Source organism: Protopterus annectens, chromosome 5.part0, assembly GCF_019279795.1.
Source record: "Protopterus annectens isolate FY-2018-M chromosome 5.part0, PAN1.0, whole genome shotgun sequence".
In the NCBI taxonomy this organism is placed as follows: domain Eukaryota; kingdom Metazoa; phylum Chordata; order Ceratodontiformes; family Protopteridae; genus Protopterus; species Protopterus annectens.
Genome location: NC_056735.1, coordinates 1,587,847,240 through 1,587,865,824, shown reverse-complemented (window position 1 = coordinate 1,587,865,824; position 18,585 = coordinate 1,587,847,240). Strand labels below are relative to the sequence as shown.

General features: G+C 43.6%; 1 protein-coding gene across 1 annotated transcript in view; it reads left to right on the top strand.

The window, feature by feature from the left end:
* LOC122802395 (DNA topoisomerase 1-like) overlaps positions 1–18,585 on the top strand; it is a 498,452-nt gene that overhangs the window by 92,070 nt on the left and 387,797 nt on the right. Inside the window, exon 5 of the mRNA XM_044072020.1 lies at positions 17,938–18,355. Within this exon, the coding sequence (XP_043927955.1) occupies positions 17,938–18,355 (418 nt within the window). The remainder of the gene's footprint in view (positions 1–17,937; positions 18,356–18,585) is intronic.

The following is an 18,585-nucleotide window of genomic DNA, read 5'->3' as shown; positions in this document are numbered from 1 at the left end:
CAAGTGATTTGCTTAGCTGCAGGTGGGTGACACTGCTGTGACCATTTGTTTATACCTCAGACCATCTTTTACCCTGAATTGCTCTGGTGTAGCACCTGCAGCCACTATGGACTGGTGGTTAGCGATGTTCTGCGGCTGTTGGGTCCCCTCAGTGGGCAAGAGAGAGAGACACTTTCCTCTCCTTTAATTAGGAATAGGGAAGGTTTGTTGCGGCAGAATGCTGTACCCATCCCTGGGGAAGCCGCTGCTGCCATTAGGAACACAATTGGTCTCAATTTTCCTGTCCAAAAGAAACCAATCCAAGCATTTATTTCTTTGGATAGGAGTAGTTTACTGGTTGTAGTTCAGGGTTTAATTCCGGCTGTTGATCCTCTTTGTAAAGTAGTTTCTGATAAAAGGAGGGATATCTCTTTTTCTGAAGAGATGCACAATTCTGAATCTGAACAGGAAAATGCAGGGGTGAATGCAGGTTTTTTTTTTTCCCCCTCAGATTTCTGATTCACAGTCTGAGGAGAGCTCCATTCGGGATTCTCCCTGTGGGGGGAGGGGGGTTCTCTTGCTCTGAAACTAGTTCTAGAATGTGCTGGTGTAATCAGTTGGAGAACACTGAGGTTCATCGACAAGCTCAAGATTTTCAACCCCACCCCCCCCCCCCCAAAAAAAAAAATTAAGGAATTCTCTCTTTCCCTCATCCAGTTTTGGCAAAAAGCAGAATAAATAATCTTAAAGTACAGGTAAACCTACATTTAAGAAGAAATGGCAAAAAGTCTCCAACCTCCCAAAACAAAGAACAGTCCAAGTCCGACTCAAGAGATCTTGTGACTCCTATCCTGGCACTTTTTTCTTCAGAAAGTCTGAATCTCCATTTTTTTCTGTGGTAACCATTTAACACACATTGGTTCTGAAAAATTCATCAATGTTGCAAATGGAAGTGGGAGATAATTCCTCCCTTTTTTAGGTGGTCATTTCTCACCCTCCAGATCCAACTTCCACCTGTTCATCAAATGCTGTTTCAAGGAGTAATATAACCATTTTCTCGTTCCCAGGTGGGGAAGGGATTTTATTCCGGGATGTTGTTGGTGCCAAAGAAAATGGTTAGAGGCCAGTTTTGGATCTTTCTTTCCTAAGCCTGTTTATGATGGTGCTTTAATTCAGAATGTCACTTTGCAGACTGTTGCCTCCTCCACTTAGTTTTTGGGTAACACTAAACTTGAGATGCCGATCCTATCCCATTTCATCCAGACTTGAAGAATTTCTTAATGTGATCCAGATGCACAAAACATTACCAGCTCTCTGCCTTGTCCTTTGGCCTATCTGCTGTACCAAGAGTGTTCACAAAGAGTGTTGCTCCAGTTGTTTATCATTGCAGGCTACAGGGTATTGACATGTTCACTTATTTAGACTTGTCTTTTCAGAGTCTTCATGTCGGGATTCTTTCTTGGATGGGTTTTACAAGCTGTTATTCCAAGAGAGCATTCAAAAGTCGTTCTTCATAGATTTATAGGCAAGTATGAGGCTAGCTGCCTTTGTGGCCAGTTTTAGGCCTAACAATCTTCCCTCAAAGGTGCTTCACGCAGGAGTGTGTTCCTGGGAAATCAGCTAGACACCTCAGTTCAAAGAGCTTTTCTTCCATAGGTAAAAGAAAATAGATCTAGACCTATTTCTAAGGGTTTCCAGTGAGATTTCAGACACTGCAAGGGAGTACTTCAGGGTTTTGGATCCTGTGGTGTATGATTATCAATACCCCCGGCAAGACTGCATTTGAGGAAGGTAGTGGTATCTGAAATCTCTTTGGTCCCAGTGCCAACACCTTTAACTTTTCAATCCCCATACGGGAGGTTGTCAAAAGAGAAGTCATTTGGGGAGAGACAACAGATGACCTTAAATCCATGTCTTCCCTTCTGTGTCCCTGCTCCAAAGCATTCACCACAAAGAAACCCCCCCCCCCTCCAGTGCTTGGGATCTTAATTTTGAGTTGGTGGACCCTTGCTCCATTTGAACCAGCTAATTTGGCTTGTTTTATGTTCTTAATATGGAAAACCGTTTTACTGATTGCTGTGACCTCTGCAAGAAGGATATCTGGGCTAACTTGCTGTAAGAGCTTGCAACTTAATCTCATTTTCCATAGCGCAGGATTTCTTTGAGAAGTAATCCTCGATTTTATGGCTAAGTGGTTTCTGAGTTTACTGTACTGTCCCTGGTTTCTTTCCTGAATCTAAAAAGGAGTGAGAGGATAGTCTATACCCTGGATGTCAGACAGCTCTGACGCTATCTTGACGGCACTAAATTTTCAGATCAGTTATTCATTTCTTGAAGGTAAGAAGGGGCAACCTCCTGTCAAAATGGACCATTTCCAAATGTTTGTCTAAGGTTATTACTTTCTGCTGTATTCTCCATAACAAAACTATTTGGAGAAGGTCAAGGCCCCCACCATAGTAGGGCCTTGGTTTCAACTTTGGCTTTTTGGAAAGGGTTCGATTCTGGAAGTATTCTAGAAGATGCTAGTCCTCTGTACATACTTTTTACAAAGCACTATAATCTCGATTCCTTTTTTAGATCCAGAGCAGGCTTTAAGACCATTTCCAATGGCTTCTGGTCTGTTGTGCTTCCACCTCCCAAATGTAGTTTGCTAAGGTAATCTAGCCGTGTCGTTAAGGCTGCTGCAGTAGTGATCAATATGATGAATGTTGTACATTTGTTCAAGTTCACTTTTACCATAACAGTAAATGTTCAAATAATCACTGCTGAATTTAACTGCCTCTTCCCTCCATCCCCCTTGTTTTTGGTGTGCTTTTTATGCCAGGTTTGGACATTTTATTTCTTGTTCCTAAATGTTTCTTTTTAGGGTTCAGCCTCCTTCTCTCTGTTGGCAGAAAAGCTGTGAAGGGCTTCGCACACACACTCTTGTCTGTGAGCTCAGCTTGAGCTGCCTGACAATTTGGGTGTCACGCCCTGAAACTTTGGAAGCTAACCAGCTGTTATATCCTTAAAATGATAGAACCCACATAGCGAAGGCTGCTGCAACAGTGATGATCTAACATCTACTGTTCTGGTGAATTAACTTAAACTACTGTTTTCTTCTCCTTTCAGCCACAAAGAAAGAAGAAAATTTAATAAACAGCCTTGGACACCACAGCAGGCTGATAATCTGCAGCAGAGGCAGTTTGACTCTGCTGTGGCAGTTTGTGTTCCTCAGTCCATTCATCTTTTTCCTTGGCTCCTTCTGATGTAGTCCCTCCAGCCAGGAGGTTAAATGCATCTTCTAAGGCTGTTGTAGTGCACTTGTCTGGCAAGGGAGAACCCTTCTGCTTCAGTCCTGGGAGAAGAAGGGAATACTTCTCTGCCTGGCCAGACTAGATTGCCCCTCACTAGGAATGTTTTGCTTTGTAGAAGTAGATTTGTTGCTTCAGAAATTCCCATCAGAAGAAGGAAAAAGTTACAGATCTTCTCCTGTTATTTTGAACAGGAATGATTTATTGGGCGTAGTTCAGGGTTCAGTTTGTGCTGTCTAGCACTGCTGTTTCTGGCAAATACAAAAGGGATTCTTCGTTATCTAAATATGTTCAAAATCTTGGATATGCCACTTGATGTCCTTAAAGGATGCATCTGCAGTACTAACATATGGGTTGTCCTGCCTCAGGCAGCCCTTCGGTCGGCCGGATTCCAAAGCCTGGGTCTGGCCTCTGCTGATGTCGCACTTCACCCGACGTCATAGCTGCTGTTTGTTGGGTATACAGCCGACGCCATTTTCCTCTGTCTTTCTTGCCGCGCGGCGCCCGAAGCAGAAGCTGTTTGCAAGTGCCGGTCGGTCAGATCCAGAGATTTCTACTACCAAAGACTTCTAAAAAGCTAAGTACCCCGTTGGGGACTCTTTCTTGCCTCAGCCGATGTCAGACAAAGTAAATAATTGTTTAACTTGTGGGAAACAAATACCTCATAAGGATTTCCACTCTTACTGCCTTCCTTGCTTAGGCCCAGACCGTGACGTATCAGCTTGTCTAGCCTGTGCTTCCTTCAACCGACGGACGCTTAGACGTCGGTCGGAGTTTGCAGAGGAGTTTTTTGGTCCCGCTTTTGCATACAAAATGCCGTCGGAGACTCCGACTACACAATTAGTTAAAAAGCGCAAGGAAAAGGACCGACACTCGCAGTCCGCGGTTTCGGCTGAAACCACGGATAGGCCAACCGCGAGTGTCTCTGTTTCGGCTGAAACCGAGCCCTCGGTTCTTCCTTCGGCCGAAAGCATGCCTCCGATAGCCGAGGCCTCGCAGAGCATGGCTGAATCTGCTGCTGAATTTACTGCTACAGAAGCAGGCACCCAGGATTTGTCAGACACTATTCCTTTAGACATATCTACCCCTGCACGTGGGGCTGCTAGACCCCCTGCTTCTATGTCTATCAAGGCTTTTGCCAGGGCTAAAGCAGCTAAATCTTCTAAGGCCTTACCTGCTAAAATTCCCTCACATAGGCCTCCCTCTAGTTCCCAAATACTCAGCCTGGCTGAGGATCTCATTTCTTTGATCAGGGGATCCCAACCTCACCCAGACAGGGCCTCTCAGCCCCCTCCAGATAAGAGGCCTAGGACTGAACCCCCGGAACCTGTTTCTACAGACTATTCCTCGGATGACTCGGACCCTCACGAAGGCCCATATTCTCCTTATGAGGATTCTGATGCAGAAGACTCAATTCCTTCTGCTTTTCCTCCTGAAGAATTTTCTTTTGGGGAAACCTTACATGCTATGAGGGAACACTTCCAATGGCAGGGCCAGGATTTTTCAGATTCAAGGAAAAGGCTAAGGACTTTTTTACACTTACCACAGCATAGGCCTTTAGCCATTCCTCCAGTACTAACAGTTGTTGATGATGCATATAATGATGCCTGTACTGCCCCTGATTCTCTTCCTCCGGCCCCTGCCAAGCCTGACAGATATTATAGGGTTCCGGACACACACTACCATTTGTATAAGGCTCCTGTTGCAGACCCTGAAACCATTTCACAGGGCCCTAATGGTGTGGCAGCTGCCTCTGCCAAAAACCCTCTTCCCTCTGAAAGGGAATCTAGAGCATTAGATAGATGGGGTAAAAAGGTTTATACCTCTGCTACTCTTTCGGCCAGGGCCTTAAACTGTCAATTTCACATGATTCAGTAGAAGGAATTTTTGTTAGACCAGCTAAATAAAAAACTGTCCTCTCCTGAACCTATAGACCGCAAGTCCCTTCAGGATTTGGTACATAACTCTCAGCAGGTCAGTAACCATTTCTTAAAATGTGGCTATGATGCACTGGAGGCTTCCTTTAGATCAGCTATGACTGGAACAGTGATTCGAAGGCATGCCTGGTTAAAAGAACAATCCTTACCAGACCATGTTAAGTCAAAACTCCTAGATGCTCCCATGGAAAAACAAAGTTTGTTTGGCTCCCCTGCACAGGAGGTTCTAAAGAAGGTGGAAGAAAAAGCAAAATCTGTCCAAACAGTCAAGGATTTCTTACAGGTCCAACCTCAGAGGTTTAGCAGAAATTGGCCTTCGAAGAATTGGTCCTTTCCAGACAACTCCAGAGCACAGAGAGGCAGAAATAGACGCCCAAGAGGCAGAGGTCAATCTAGGGGTGCCTACACGGGACGTCAGTGGCAACCTACCAACCAGAGAAGTACTGCCACAGATTCAACTACAACCACTTCCACAGGGCAGACACAATGACTTGGCTCTGGTTCCGCCTACCAGGGAACAACTGGAAGCACCCTTGGGCGGAAAGCTAGCCTTATTTTCCGACAACTGGCATTACATCACAGGAGACAATGGACTTTACAAACAATAGACAAGGGCTACAGGTTTCACTTCCACACTCTACCAAAAAAGAGAGGAATGCCAAACCTACCACCAAGCCAAAAAACAGACGCTCTAAGACAAATCAACAACCTACTAAGGATGAGAGCTATAGAAAAGGTACCGCCTATGGAGCAAGGCCAAGGATTTTACTCCAGGCTTTTCCTTGTACCAAGAAAAGAAAATCAATGGAGACCTATTCTCGACTTGTCCGCACTGAACACATGTCTCATTGTTCCAAAATTCAAAATGCTGACCCTCCAGCAACTTCTTCCCATGCTGGGCAAGGAGTCTTGGCTGGTGACTCTAGATCTCAAGGAGGCATACCTGCACGTCCCTATACGACCAGATTGCAGAAGACACATCAGATTTCTTGCAGGATCAGAGCATTATCAATTCTCAGCATTGCCCTTTGGCTTATCTACTGCACCCAGAGTATTCACGAAATGCCTGGCATCCGTAATTGCTCATTGCAGGCTTCAGGGAATTCAAATTTACCCATACCTGGACGACTGCCTAATACAAGCGGACAACAAGGAAAAATTAACAAAAGATTTGGAAAATGTCATGCAACTGTTGCAAGCCTTGGGATACACAGTCAACATGAAAAAATCAAGACTAGTACCATCCCAAAGGATAACTTTCTTGGGTGCAGAACTGGATACATCAACTCAAATGGCTTTTCTCACAGAAGAAAAACGAAAGCAACTACCAGTCTACTTCATGACATTAACAACCCAAACTCAGCTTACTGCAAGGAAAGTCCTGCAAGCCCCGGGTTACATGGCATCCTGCATAATATTGGTTCCGCATGCCAGGCTGCATATGAGGAAGTTGCAATGGTACCTAAGGAATGTATGGTCTCAACACAAGCACAGTCTAGAAGCCCAGATTCCAATAATTCCATGCCTGAAGCAAGAATTCCTGTGGTGGGCTCAGGCCTGTCAGTTGAACAGAGGATTGTCTTTCCACAAACCTCATCCAAGCCAAACCATCACCACGGATGCCTCAGACCTAGGATGGGGGGCACACATGGTGGACGCCTCAGACCTAGGATGGGGGGCACACATGGTGGACAAGTGTATACAAGGCCTATGGACCCAAGACCAGCTGAACCTACACATAAATCTAAAGGAGATGCTGGCAGTGAAACATGCGATCCAGGCATTCAGACCACTCCTTCAACAGGGTCATCTGCTGATAAGGACGGACAATACCACAGTCATGTGGTACATCAACAAACAGGGAGGTACACATTCATATCCTCTATGCCGGATGGCAATGGACCTGTGGAATGTGGCCCTGAATCTCAACATTCAACTTCAGGCCAGATTTGTACCAGGAAAAGAAAATTCTCTAGCAGACACCTTAAGCAGAACTACCACGGATGCTCACGAATGGATGCTGCATCCAGATATCTTCAAAGCCATAACAAAGAAATGGGGACTACCACAGATAGACCTGTTCGCCTCCCCACACAACCACCAATTGAAGAAATTCTGCACAAGAGCATACCACCCACTTGCTTGGAGGGTGGACTCCCTTTCCTTCAGCTGGAAAAACCTGATAGCATATGCATTTCCACCTCTTCCCTTGATGTACAAAGTTCTACTGAAGATCAGAGAGGATCAGCCAAGGGTAATTCTGATAGCTCCAGACTGGCCGAGGCAACATTGGTACCCGCTTGAGGAGCATGTCTGACACACGCTTGGCCACTACCTCTATGCCCCTTACTACTAACACAGGACAACTACAAGATCCTACATCCAAACTTGAAAACACTGCAGCTAGCTGCTTGGAATATTGCATAAAACAAAATAACCCAGGTTTATCTCAGAGGGTTAAGGACATTATCCTGGAGGCACGCCGACCTTCCACAAGGAAGACTTATTCAGCCAAGTGGAAAAGATACCTCATTTGGAGTGCAGCAAAGGGAGAAAATGTCTCATTGGCAAACATAGCACACATCCTGGAATATTTAGCAGAGCTGTTCCACAATGGCCTGTCTTACTCCTCCATTAAGATTCATGCATCAGCAATTTCAGCAGAATACAACATGGATCCTCCTGTCTTCTCTCATCCTCTACTCGGGCAGTTCTTGAGAGGAATCAAAAATGTAAAACCTCCAAGGAAACCACCTTTACCTACATGGGATCTCAACTTTGTGCTGGAAAAGTTAACACTTCCCCCTTTTGAACCAGCAGCAAAAGCAGAATTACAATTCTTGTCTTGGAAAACTGCTTTCCTGCTGGCAATTACTTCAGCAAGAAGGGTATCTGAGTTACAGGCATTAATGGCAGTACAACCCTTCCTTATCTTCCATCAGGACAGAGTCTCTCTGAGAACTAACCCTACCTTTATGCCAAAAGTGGTCTCCAGAGTATCATTGAACCAAGCGATTCATTTACCTACATTCTTCCCCAACCCACAGAACAGGGGGGAAAGACTGCTACATACCTTGGATGTACACAGACAATTGCGCTACTATCTGGACAGAACCAAGACCAGCAGAAAAACTGACCAGCTTCTGGTAGCATATGCAACAGGAATAAAAGGAAAAGCAATTTCAAAACAGACCATCTCAAAGTGGATAGGAAATTGCATTCGATTTTGCTATTCTTTTCATGGAAAGACAACTCCTGATAATATCAGACCTCATTCCACAAGAGCTACAACCACCACTACAGCTTCCCTACGAGGAGTGGCTACCAAAGACATTTTAGAAGCTGCTACTTGGAGCTCCGTGCATACATTTGCCAAGCATTATAATCTACCCTTAAACTCTAGATCCCGAGCAGGTTTTGCAACTGCTGTTTTGCAAGGGATCTTAACTACACCATCTTCATCTTAGTGCCTCCTCCCCCAGTTTGGCTATGGTATTCTACCCATATGTTAGGACTGCAGATGCATCCTTGAAGGACATAGTACAGTTTTGTACCTACCATAAATGTAGATGTCAGATAGGTATGCATCTGCAGTCAGGATTACCCACCCTCCTTCCCCTCTTGCATTTATCCAAATTTAGCCTTCCTAGAGGGCACCTGGCATCTGGGGCAAGAAACACTGAGGAAAATGGCGTCGGCTGATGCCTTTATACCAAACAAAACAGCAGCTATGACGTCGGGTGAAGTGCGACATCAGCCGAGGCCAGACCCAGGCTTTGGAATCCGGCCGACCGAAGGGCTGCCTGAGGCAGGACAACCCATATGTTAGGACTGCAGATGCATACCTATCGGACATCTACATTTATGGTAGGTACAAAACTGTACTTTTTTCTCCCTGGGTTTCTGATCCTGATTCTGTGGATAGTGTTACTTTTGTCAGTCCCTTTGAAGGATTCTTTTAAAACAGATTCATCATTCTAGACATGATGACATTTTACTGTCTGGGAAGAAATATTTGCTGCATGTGGAATTTCCTGAACCTACACCAGTTACTCCTGTTCTTCCAGCATGAAAGTATGCATTTCTCATAGCCTGTAACTTGCCTGACAGGCAACCTGTTTGCACCCAAGAAAGCAGATAGGTTTCTCAATCTTGTTTTTTTTTATATTCTAAGCCCAGATATACCCAACAGTCATGTTATTTTGTTAAACCCAGCTGCTATAAATATCTGATTATTGCCAGTCTCTCTCCTATTGTCATGGATAGGAAAGCATTTGAAAGACTTTTTGAAAGGGTGATAATCTCTTGCAACATACATTTTTTTTTTTGAATTGTCATGCTTGCATGTTTTATTTTATGCTTGCCACTTTTGCAAACATGAGTATTGTGTCCTATCCCCCCCCCCCCCTGCAATGAGGAAAAAGCTGCATTCTGTAATCTTATTGATTCCTTCTCAAGTGTCTGCCCAGTCTGTGAAATGTGCTTATGATTCAGTAGATGCCACTTCAGGGCTGTTGCCACTGGAGTTATGAGAGGTTTGTTTGGTTGCTTACTCAAAACCTTTCTGAGGATAAAACTGAAATTTTGAATTGCTCCCTTAAGTAGAAGGGTAGTCTGTGAGACATTTGCTGCAGAGGTTCTTGCATGTGATGAGAAGCGCAAGTCAATCCAGGCGATTTCACCAATCCCCCCCCCCCCCCAGCCTTCTAGTTTGTCAAGGGGTTCAATGCTGCTACTACAACTTTTTATCAAAAGTAAAATAAGCAGACATAATAAGCTGCTAGCAGAGATTAAAAAAATGGAAGGATGGTGCCAAGAAGTAATTTGAGTAAGTTTTTGACAATGTTCAACCCCTTCCCACCCAGACCCTTCTGACTTTGGGTGATAAAAGTAGCCCCCCCCCCCCCCAAGGTTGGGGAAGGGTTTTATTCAAGAATGTTTCTGGTGTTAAAAGAATAACCCAGGAGATCTGTACGTTCTTCCCTAAATGAGTTTGTGATAATTCCCAAGTTCAAAATATTGCCTCCTCACAACTAGTCACACCCGTTCCTCATTTGCGTTTTACTGCGACCCTAGATTTAACAGATTCATGCATTACTGTACCTCCCGATTTCAGGTATGATCATACTATTTAGTTCTCTGCGCTAGTGTTTGTGGTGAACACCCGTGGAACAGTAGATAATCCAAAGTGTCTAGCCCCTGGGATAGCACACTGTTGATGACGCACTCCCCCCCCCCTTGATAACTCTTTGTCTCGTCTTTTACCAAAATGTCAGAAGTCTCACTTGGCTAAGATAATTTTCCCAGACTGTGTTTCCAGGAGACCATTCCAATTTCTTGTCAGTGCTTCGCACAGGAGTTTGAGGGCGTATTCTATATACCTTTGGTCAAAAAGCCCCCCCCCCCCCCCCCCCCCCTGGAAAGAGTAGATCTATTAAGAGTTTTTCCATTCAGTCCAGGACTTCACGAGGTCATTTCTCACGATGGTACTAATTTGTGACCTCTAGAATTCTTGTCATTCCTCTATCCAGATTCCATATGTGAAAGGTTCACTGGTACTTACTTTGGGACCGTACAGATTTTACCACCACCTAACATTTCAGACTCCAGTTTTGGAATTTGTAAAGAACTGCTTGGATGGAGAGTTTTTTTTTTTTTTTTTTTTTTTTTAACTCCAGGTCTCTCATTCTCTCACTCAGCTCCAGTGTAGTCTGTAACAGATGTTTAGACTTTACTTGGAAGCTGTGTCTTTGAGGATAAAAGTGCAGGTCTTTTGCAACAAAGACCAAAAAGCATTATAAATGCACACCACATTATTGTCATTTTGTGGTCCCCAGGACCACTGCAAGTGATTACAGACAACACTGCAGTGATTAGTTTATTTAAACAAATTGTGGGGTTTCAAATCCTGTCCTCTGTGCAGATTAGCTATGGTAGCATGAAGTAGAGCTGTTCAGCACAATCTTGCTGTATTCCTTCATAGCATAACATTGTGGAAGACCGGTTGAGCAGACCAGGACATATGCTTGCAAATGGAAATTGAATCACTGAGTCTTCCAGCATTTGATCCGGCTGTGGGAACACTTGATGTCTGATTTCCCCCATTCGTAACAAACTAGCAGAATTCTGCTACAGGACTCTGGACTGCAATATGGATGCATTCTGTTTTCCCACTGATATCTAGTGTCTTTCTGAAGATTCAGAAAGGTACTCCTAAAGATTATTATGGTGACTCCCTTTTGGAAATGGCCAATGTCCATTACCTCAGTGTTCCCCACAGACTGGACCTTCTCACACACGATGGGGTTGTTTCATAACCCCAACTTGAAACAACTTTAACTGCCCTGGATGATGATGTAATACCTTTTAGGCACCTAACTTATAAGGATGTGTAGCAGGTTTTAAAGGAGGCAAGGAAACCTGCTACTAGGAAGTCGTATAGTGGCAAATTGCCATACTAAGAACCAAGACCTTTCTCAAGGCTAGTATTTCATTGGCTCTGTAGTACGAGAGGAATTATTCACTGACTTTTCTTATTCCACTGTCAAGGTTCATTTGTCTTTCTTTTTCAACATGTGTGCCGTGGATCCCCCTCTTTCAGTGTATTTCCATTTCCAGATGTTTTCGAAAAGGGTTCTACTTCTCCATCACATAGTAAATGGAGAACATATGCTTGGGATCTTAGTTTTTGGAAAGTAACTCTTGCTTTGTTTGCAAGGCTGATTTCTGAGGTCCTTGACATGGAAAACTCTTCTCTAAAAGAAGAGCTTCTGAGTTACAAGCTCTAATGGTGGCTAGTCATGTTTTTCACAAGGATGGGTTTTCTTTGAGGACTAATCTTTTATGCCTAAAGTGGTATCGGTGTTCACTTTAAGCCAAGCTGTCCTATCTCGTTTCCAAAAACTAAAATTGAGAGAGAGGATGCTTTATACTCTGTCCACAGAACTCTGTCTTGACAGGACTAAAACCTTCAGAAATTTTGATTGTTTTTTCTCTTACTTTAAGTGAATAACCAACCTGCATTTAAAGCAGGCTATTTCCAAATGGTTGTCCCGTGTTATCTCCTTTTTGTTATTCCCACCATACCTTGATCCTTGGTAATGTGTGAAATCAGAGAAAAGGAGGAAGCACAGATGCTTTTAGATCATAGGTGTTTACTAGGCGAACTATCACCAGGGCCTTTTTAGCCTAGCCATGCATCCCGAATCTCTGACAAGTTATGACACCCGTGATAACTGTAAGCATAGGGCTAGAAGATTAACCATTTACAGGTTACCTGTTTGCATTAGAGACCTAGGTGTCAAACCAGGGATGAATTTCTGGTTTCCCATCCAGTTGTCCATGTTGTACTTGAATTGGGTTAGGGAGGAACTCTGCTTCACATGGATGGGGGGAACCGGTTCCATAGACTGGGTAGTCTTTGGGATACATACCTCTCTCTCCAGCAGGTCCTGTTTATATCACAGGCAAGGTTTAAGTCTTTATAATGGGTAATTTTGGTACTGTTTGCTTTGTGGATATGCAGGAGGTCCATCAGAGTGGTGTCTGACAATGCCCTGTATGCCAGGCATAGATCTCCCCTCAAAAGCCTGTACGAAACTGAATGCAGAGATGGGGCCTTGAGACTATCGGCATAGGCCATTACTTGCGGCCTGTGTTCTTTTCGTGAGGAACCTCTGTGGATGTTCCAGTTGGTGGATGTTCCAGTTGCTGGATATGCCTGGTTAGGTACATACCAAAGGGGGGCATTGTACTCAACGATAGGTCTGATGAATGCTGAATACAGTGGAACAATGACTTCCATGGACTTGGATGCTATACCTTTGTTTATAAGTTGAGCAACTTGGAATGATTTCCTCACCACTGTAGACATGTGGTGATCAAAGGCTAGATTACTGTCTGTGTCCCTAAGTCCCTGACTACTAGGTAAACTCTAAGGGGTGTATTGTCCATATGATGGTCACCAGGGATGGATGACTTACCAAAGGATACTTTTATGCATTTCTTGGCATTTAGTTTTAGTCATTGACTCTGACAGCAGCAGTTTGTGTGTCGGCCCCTCCTGGAGAACATTTGTGTCAGTGTGAGATTCGATGACTGCTCCTAATTTGCAATCCTCTGCAAATGTAGTCAGCCAGAGACCACTGACGATGGCCTTTACTTCTGGAAAGTAAATTCCAAAGAGTGGTCCAAGGACTGATCCCGGAGGGACTCTACTTGTGACTGGCCTGTTTGTAGAGGTGGACTCCCCAATTCTAACTTCCTGGGTCCTGTCTGTGAACCAGTTGGCTATCCACTGGATGACATATGGGCTTGTATCTAACCTCTTGAGTTGGTCAGCAATGCCCAAGTGGGGTATTGTGTCAAATGCCTTGGCCAGGTCAAGGAAGGTAGGCAGTGTGAACGATTTTGCTCTCCTCCATTGCTCTCCTCCATTGCTTTGGTGACCTTCTCGAAGTCCACCAGGTTGAATAGGCACGACCTGCTCTTGACTAAACCGAACTGGGTTGGGTCCAGTGTCTGGAGGTTTACTGCATCTCTGTTAAATCATCTCCATGATAATTCTTTCCATGCCTTTATATACAAGACTAGTGAGTCTGTAGTTGGCCCACCTTTGTGCAGAGGGATGACTGTTGCCTTTCTCCATTCATGAGGCATGAAGCCTGTTTGGAGGTTACAGTTAAATAATAATTCCAGAAGCCCTGATAGGTCATGTTTCATGCTATTAATAAGTCATCCTGGGATATTGTCTGGGCCCATTGGTGCAGTGTTCTTGGTCTTAAAGCATTAAGGAACCTGTTCCCTAGTGATAGTGGGGGTGGCGACTATATTTGATATTTCCTGAGGAAAGGTTGAAGGGGGGAGAGAGGAGTAAAGTTAGAGGTAAATTTATCAGTCAGGAGGCTTGCTATATCTTCTGGCTCAGTACAGGTGGTGCCATTTACAATGAGCTCTGCACACAATTGTGTATTACCTTTTAGGTCATGTGGAGGGCACTTCCTTGAGTCCTGTTTGTCCACTTGTTTGTGCCATTCCTGTAGTGGATATTCTTATGCCTTCGCTTATACTAATAGAATTTGTTTGTCCTTTCTCTCCTGGCTCAGAATGATGGGACTGTGATCTCCTGTCTCAGCATCATCTTACAGCTGAACAAGTTCCCTTTTTAAAGCTTTACTGTTTTTCCCTTGTGCAGGAAGTGTATAACCCCCTCCCCTAGGGTCGCACAAATAGCTGAGATCAGAGGGCAGTGTGTGTTGCCTTTCAGTTTTGTAGACTGAGTTGAGACCGAAGCCCCTCAAGCTTGCACCCAGGGTGTGAGTATGTGGACATGCAGGATGGCATGTAATTGCAACCTTCTACAGAGAGATTATGATGTGTCAGTAGCCATAGACTGTGGCATATCACTTCTGTGCGCTGTAAAGAATGTATTGAATTACTTTGCTGCAGTTCCATTCATCTTTAAGTACTTTGGGTGATGAGAATTGCCATTGATTCAGAGTTGGGGACCCCAGAGACCTGACTCGTTTTCACATGGGGAAGACGAGTGAGTGAGTTGAGAGGGGGAGTGAGGGGAAGTTGAGGGGAGGGAGGGGAGTGAGGGGGAGTTGAGGGAGAGGGGTAGTTGAGGGGAGGGAGGGGAGGAGTGAGTTGAGAGGGGAGGGAGGGGGAGTGAGTTGAGAGGGGAGGGAGTGAGTTGAGAGGGAGGAGGGAGGGAGTGAGTTGAGAGGGGAGGAGTGAGTTGAGAGGGGAGGAGTGAGTTGAGAGGGGAGGAGTGAGTTGAGAGGGGGAGTGAGCTGAGAGGAGGAGGAGGAGGAGGAGTGAGTTGGGAGGGGAGGAGGGAGGAGTGAGTTGAGAGGGGAGGGAGGAGGGAGGAGTGAGTTGAGAAGGGGAGAGAGGGGAGGGAGTGAGTTGAGGGGGGGAGGGAGTGAGTTGAGGGGGGGAGGGAGGGAGTGAGTTGAGAGGGGGGAGGGAAGGAGTGAGGGAGTTGAGATTGAGTGTCTCGTTTTCGAAAAGATTGCTCTAACCTTTTGTAGATTCCATACCAGAAGTGAGACGAAGGATCAAAACTCCATCAACATATTCTATGAGACGACACGTTTTCAAGCTGTTCCTCTCAATTACAGCAACCTACACCAGTGAAGTCCCCCTTGGTCGAGGCAACAGCCAGCTGAATTTCAGGCCGAGTCTCTCTGCAGTGTCAAGAGGAAGCTTTGGATGTGATTGACACTGTCAGAACTCTTTAGATCACTAGAGTTGGGGAAAAGATATCCTTTCTCTTCATTTGACAGGTCAGGATCAATCTCTTGTACTAGTCTGACTCTGGTCTTGTTTACTGTCTGGTCAAGATTCATGTTTCAGCCATCTGTTGACATTTTGAGTTTAGAAGATAAAACTGGCATAAGAAGTGACTGTTTTTAAGAATCCATAGGGGTTCTGTATTGTTTACTGGCTTTAAAACATAAATTTCCAAGGAGAAGGGTTCTTGACTACTAGGTCTTTTGGGGAACTAGCTAGGTTGGTATTTTTTTTAATCCACAACTCTGTTCGTAGTATATCTGAGCAGCAGATGCACATAGTGTGTGGTGTTCCCCACTACTACCACACCATGCTATGCCACACACAAAGTTGGGGTGCCCCATGGAAATATACCACTCTTCTGATTGTGACCTCTGAGCCTTTGTAAGTGGTCTGTTCGTCTTCCTGGTCACCCCTGAAGGCTGGATGCAGAACCTGGGGAAAGCTGTTCTTGGATTTGGAGGGTTTAGGGCGGAGTAATCCAGGGCAGAAATAATCCATGTGACCTTTGTGTATTGCCAACTTAGAAATGAACTGAAAAAGAATGTTTGTTTGATTCTGGAAAATTTATTTTCCTTTTTTTTCTTTTTCTTTTCTCTCTCTCCATTTTGTCTGGGTAAGTTCCAGCACTCCTCTCTGCTGCGCCTCTGTTTGTGAAAGTGGAGCCATGATGCTAATTTCCTAGCTTCTTCGTATGGCTTTCTAGAATGTATTGCCCATCTAAAGGCCTTAGTGTTTCCTTTGCTTTGAACACTTTTATCTAACTTGCTAACCCTTTCTGTCGGAGCACCTAAGTAACTTGCGATCCCATGGTTTTCTTTATAATTTACTTCACTTTTAAATTCAGCAGGGCTGGCTTCTTTTGCTTTTTTCCTATTGTAGGCTTTCTCAGCACCTCACCTTTACCTCCTTCCTTCATTGCGCCTCACACTTCTACCTGTTGGGTGAATGTCCGTCTTTCTAGTCTCAAACCTCTTTTTGCTATGATCTACATCTCATTAATAGTTAATGGTCTTGATATTTTGGTAATTCTACCCACATTGACCTTTACGCATAATATCTTGTTTTAATGTTAAATGTGGCAGATCACATCCAAAGCTTCCTCCCAAATCTCCACACATATATCTCATCAAGAATGTAAATTATTTTTCCATTCCAGTATTGTAAGGTTGGGTTTGGGCACAGTTTACAATACTGCTTTTCTTTGGAACTGTGCTACCTTTTTTGTTTTGCTGTCCCTCTGTGTTTGTGCTTTTGTTAAATGTGTACCTGTACAGTAAACTCTCAATTAACCAGCACCCCGTGGGGATTGGAAGATGCCAGTTAAATGTAGTTTTTGGTTGCTTGAGAGCTGCTTTGCAATTTTTGATTGGCTTGTATGCCGGCATACGAGCCAGTCAAAAATCACAAAGTGGAGCCTCTTCTGTTCAGTGCAGAATAGCAGGCTGTTGTGTATTGAACAGAAGAGGCTCTGCTTTGCGATTTTTGATTGTCTCATGGCATACAAGCCAATCAAACTTGCTAGTTGCTTGAGTTCTAGTTAACGGAGACTCTACTGTATAACTTTTTTTTTTTTTTTAATACATAAAACTGTGCATAAGTGCCTGCTTTTTATGGTGGGGAAATGAACTTTGCTCTCAAGATATTGTTTATAAAGTGCACACAGATGGAAGTTGTAAGTGAATTATTTGTAGAACGATAGTTGTTTCCAATTCCTGGTTATCGCTAATAAGCAAACCAGCGTTTAATGTAGGACTTGTAATAGTAACAACACCTTGGTTAAACGCACATGCTTTAAATGCCTATTTCTCTAAATGGTGAGCCTAAGTGTTCTGTATGTTAATGCATTTAGAGATTAGAGCTCTGTGTACCTGAATGTTGCTGCTCAGATGTGTTCTGCCATTTTTCTGAATCTGTATGCAGTTGCGTACTTTTTATTCAGTGTCTGTATTACCCTTTCCGTGAACATGTATACTGCTCTCTCTGTACATGTGTGTTTGTATGTATGCTATTATGTGTGTTATTCTCTGTGAATGCATATGTGTAATATGTATGTTTTGCTTGTTACATGCAAAAATAGAACAGGTATGCATTAACCTTTTGTAGAAGGGCGGAATAAACTCCTTTTTGGTATGCATAACAGTGCACGTTTTATTCAGTCTGTAACTTTCTCTGTGTGTATAATCTTGTAATGTCTAACTTTTCTGCAAATGTATATAATACAAATATGCGTTTTATACATATTCCTAAAAATGATAGTTTTCACCTTTCTCTAAATGTATATGAAGTATTTCAGTTGTAGAATGTGTAGTATCTTTAAACTTAAATAATAAAATAATTTTTGTAGTTGTCTACCTTTTCTGTGAAAAAAAATGCATTAGCTTGTTGCTCATTTCTGAATATATATTTAAGGATATATGTTTTATTTGTAGTGAATATAAAGAATCTTCTGAGAAAAAACACAAAGATAAGGAAAAGCTGAAACATAAAGATGGAGGCCCTGACAGACACAAAGATGGAGTCTTGGAGAAGTTTAAAGATGGAGCCATTGAACAACACAGAGATGCCCTATCTGAAAAGCACAAAGACAGTCACTCTGAAAAGCACAAGGACAATATGGCTGAAAAACACAAGGACATTTCAGAAAAATACAAGGATGGCATCTCTGAAAAACACAAAGACGGCATTTCAGAAAAAATTAAGGAAAAACACAAAGATGGTATCTCAGAAAAACACAAGGAAAAGCATAAGGATGGCATCTCAGAAAAACACAAAGAAAAACACAAAGATGGTGCCTCAGAAAAGCACAAGGAAAAACACAAAGATAAGGAAGCACGAAAAGAAGACAAGGTAGGAGCGTTTAGTACTTGCATCATCCCTGAACCTTAAATCATCCCTGTTCTCCTCAGTTTCAAGGAGGAGACAGTCTACCACAGTAACTTTGGGAAGAAATTGCATTTATGATTGTGTAATTAACAGTAATGCTAAAATCCTTTAACTACAGAGCTTGAGGACAAGTGTTCAAATGTTTTCCACAGCTTGCACTGGTTTCCTCCCCGTCCTCTGTTTCCTACTCTAGA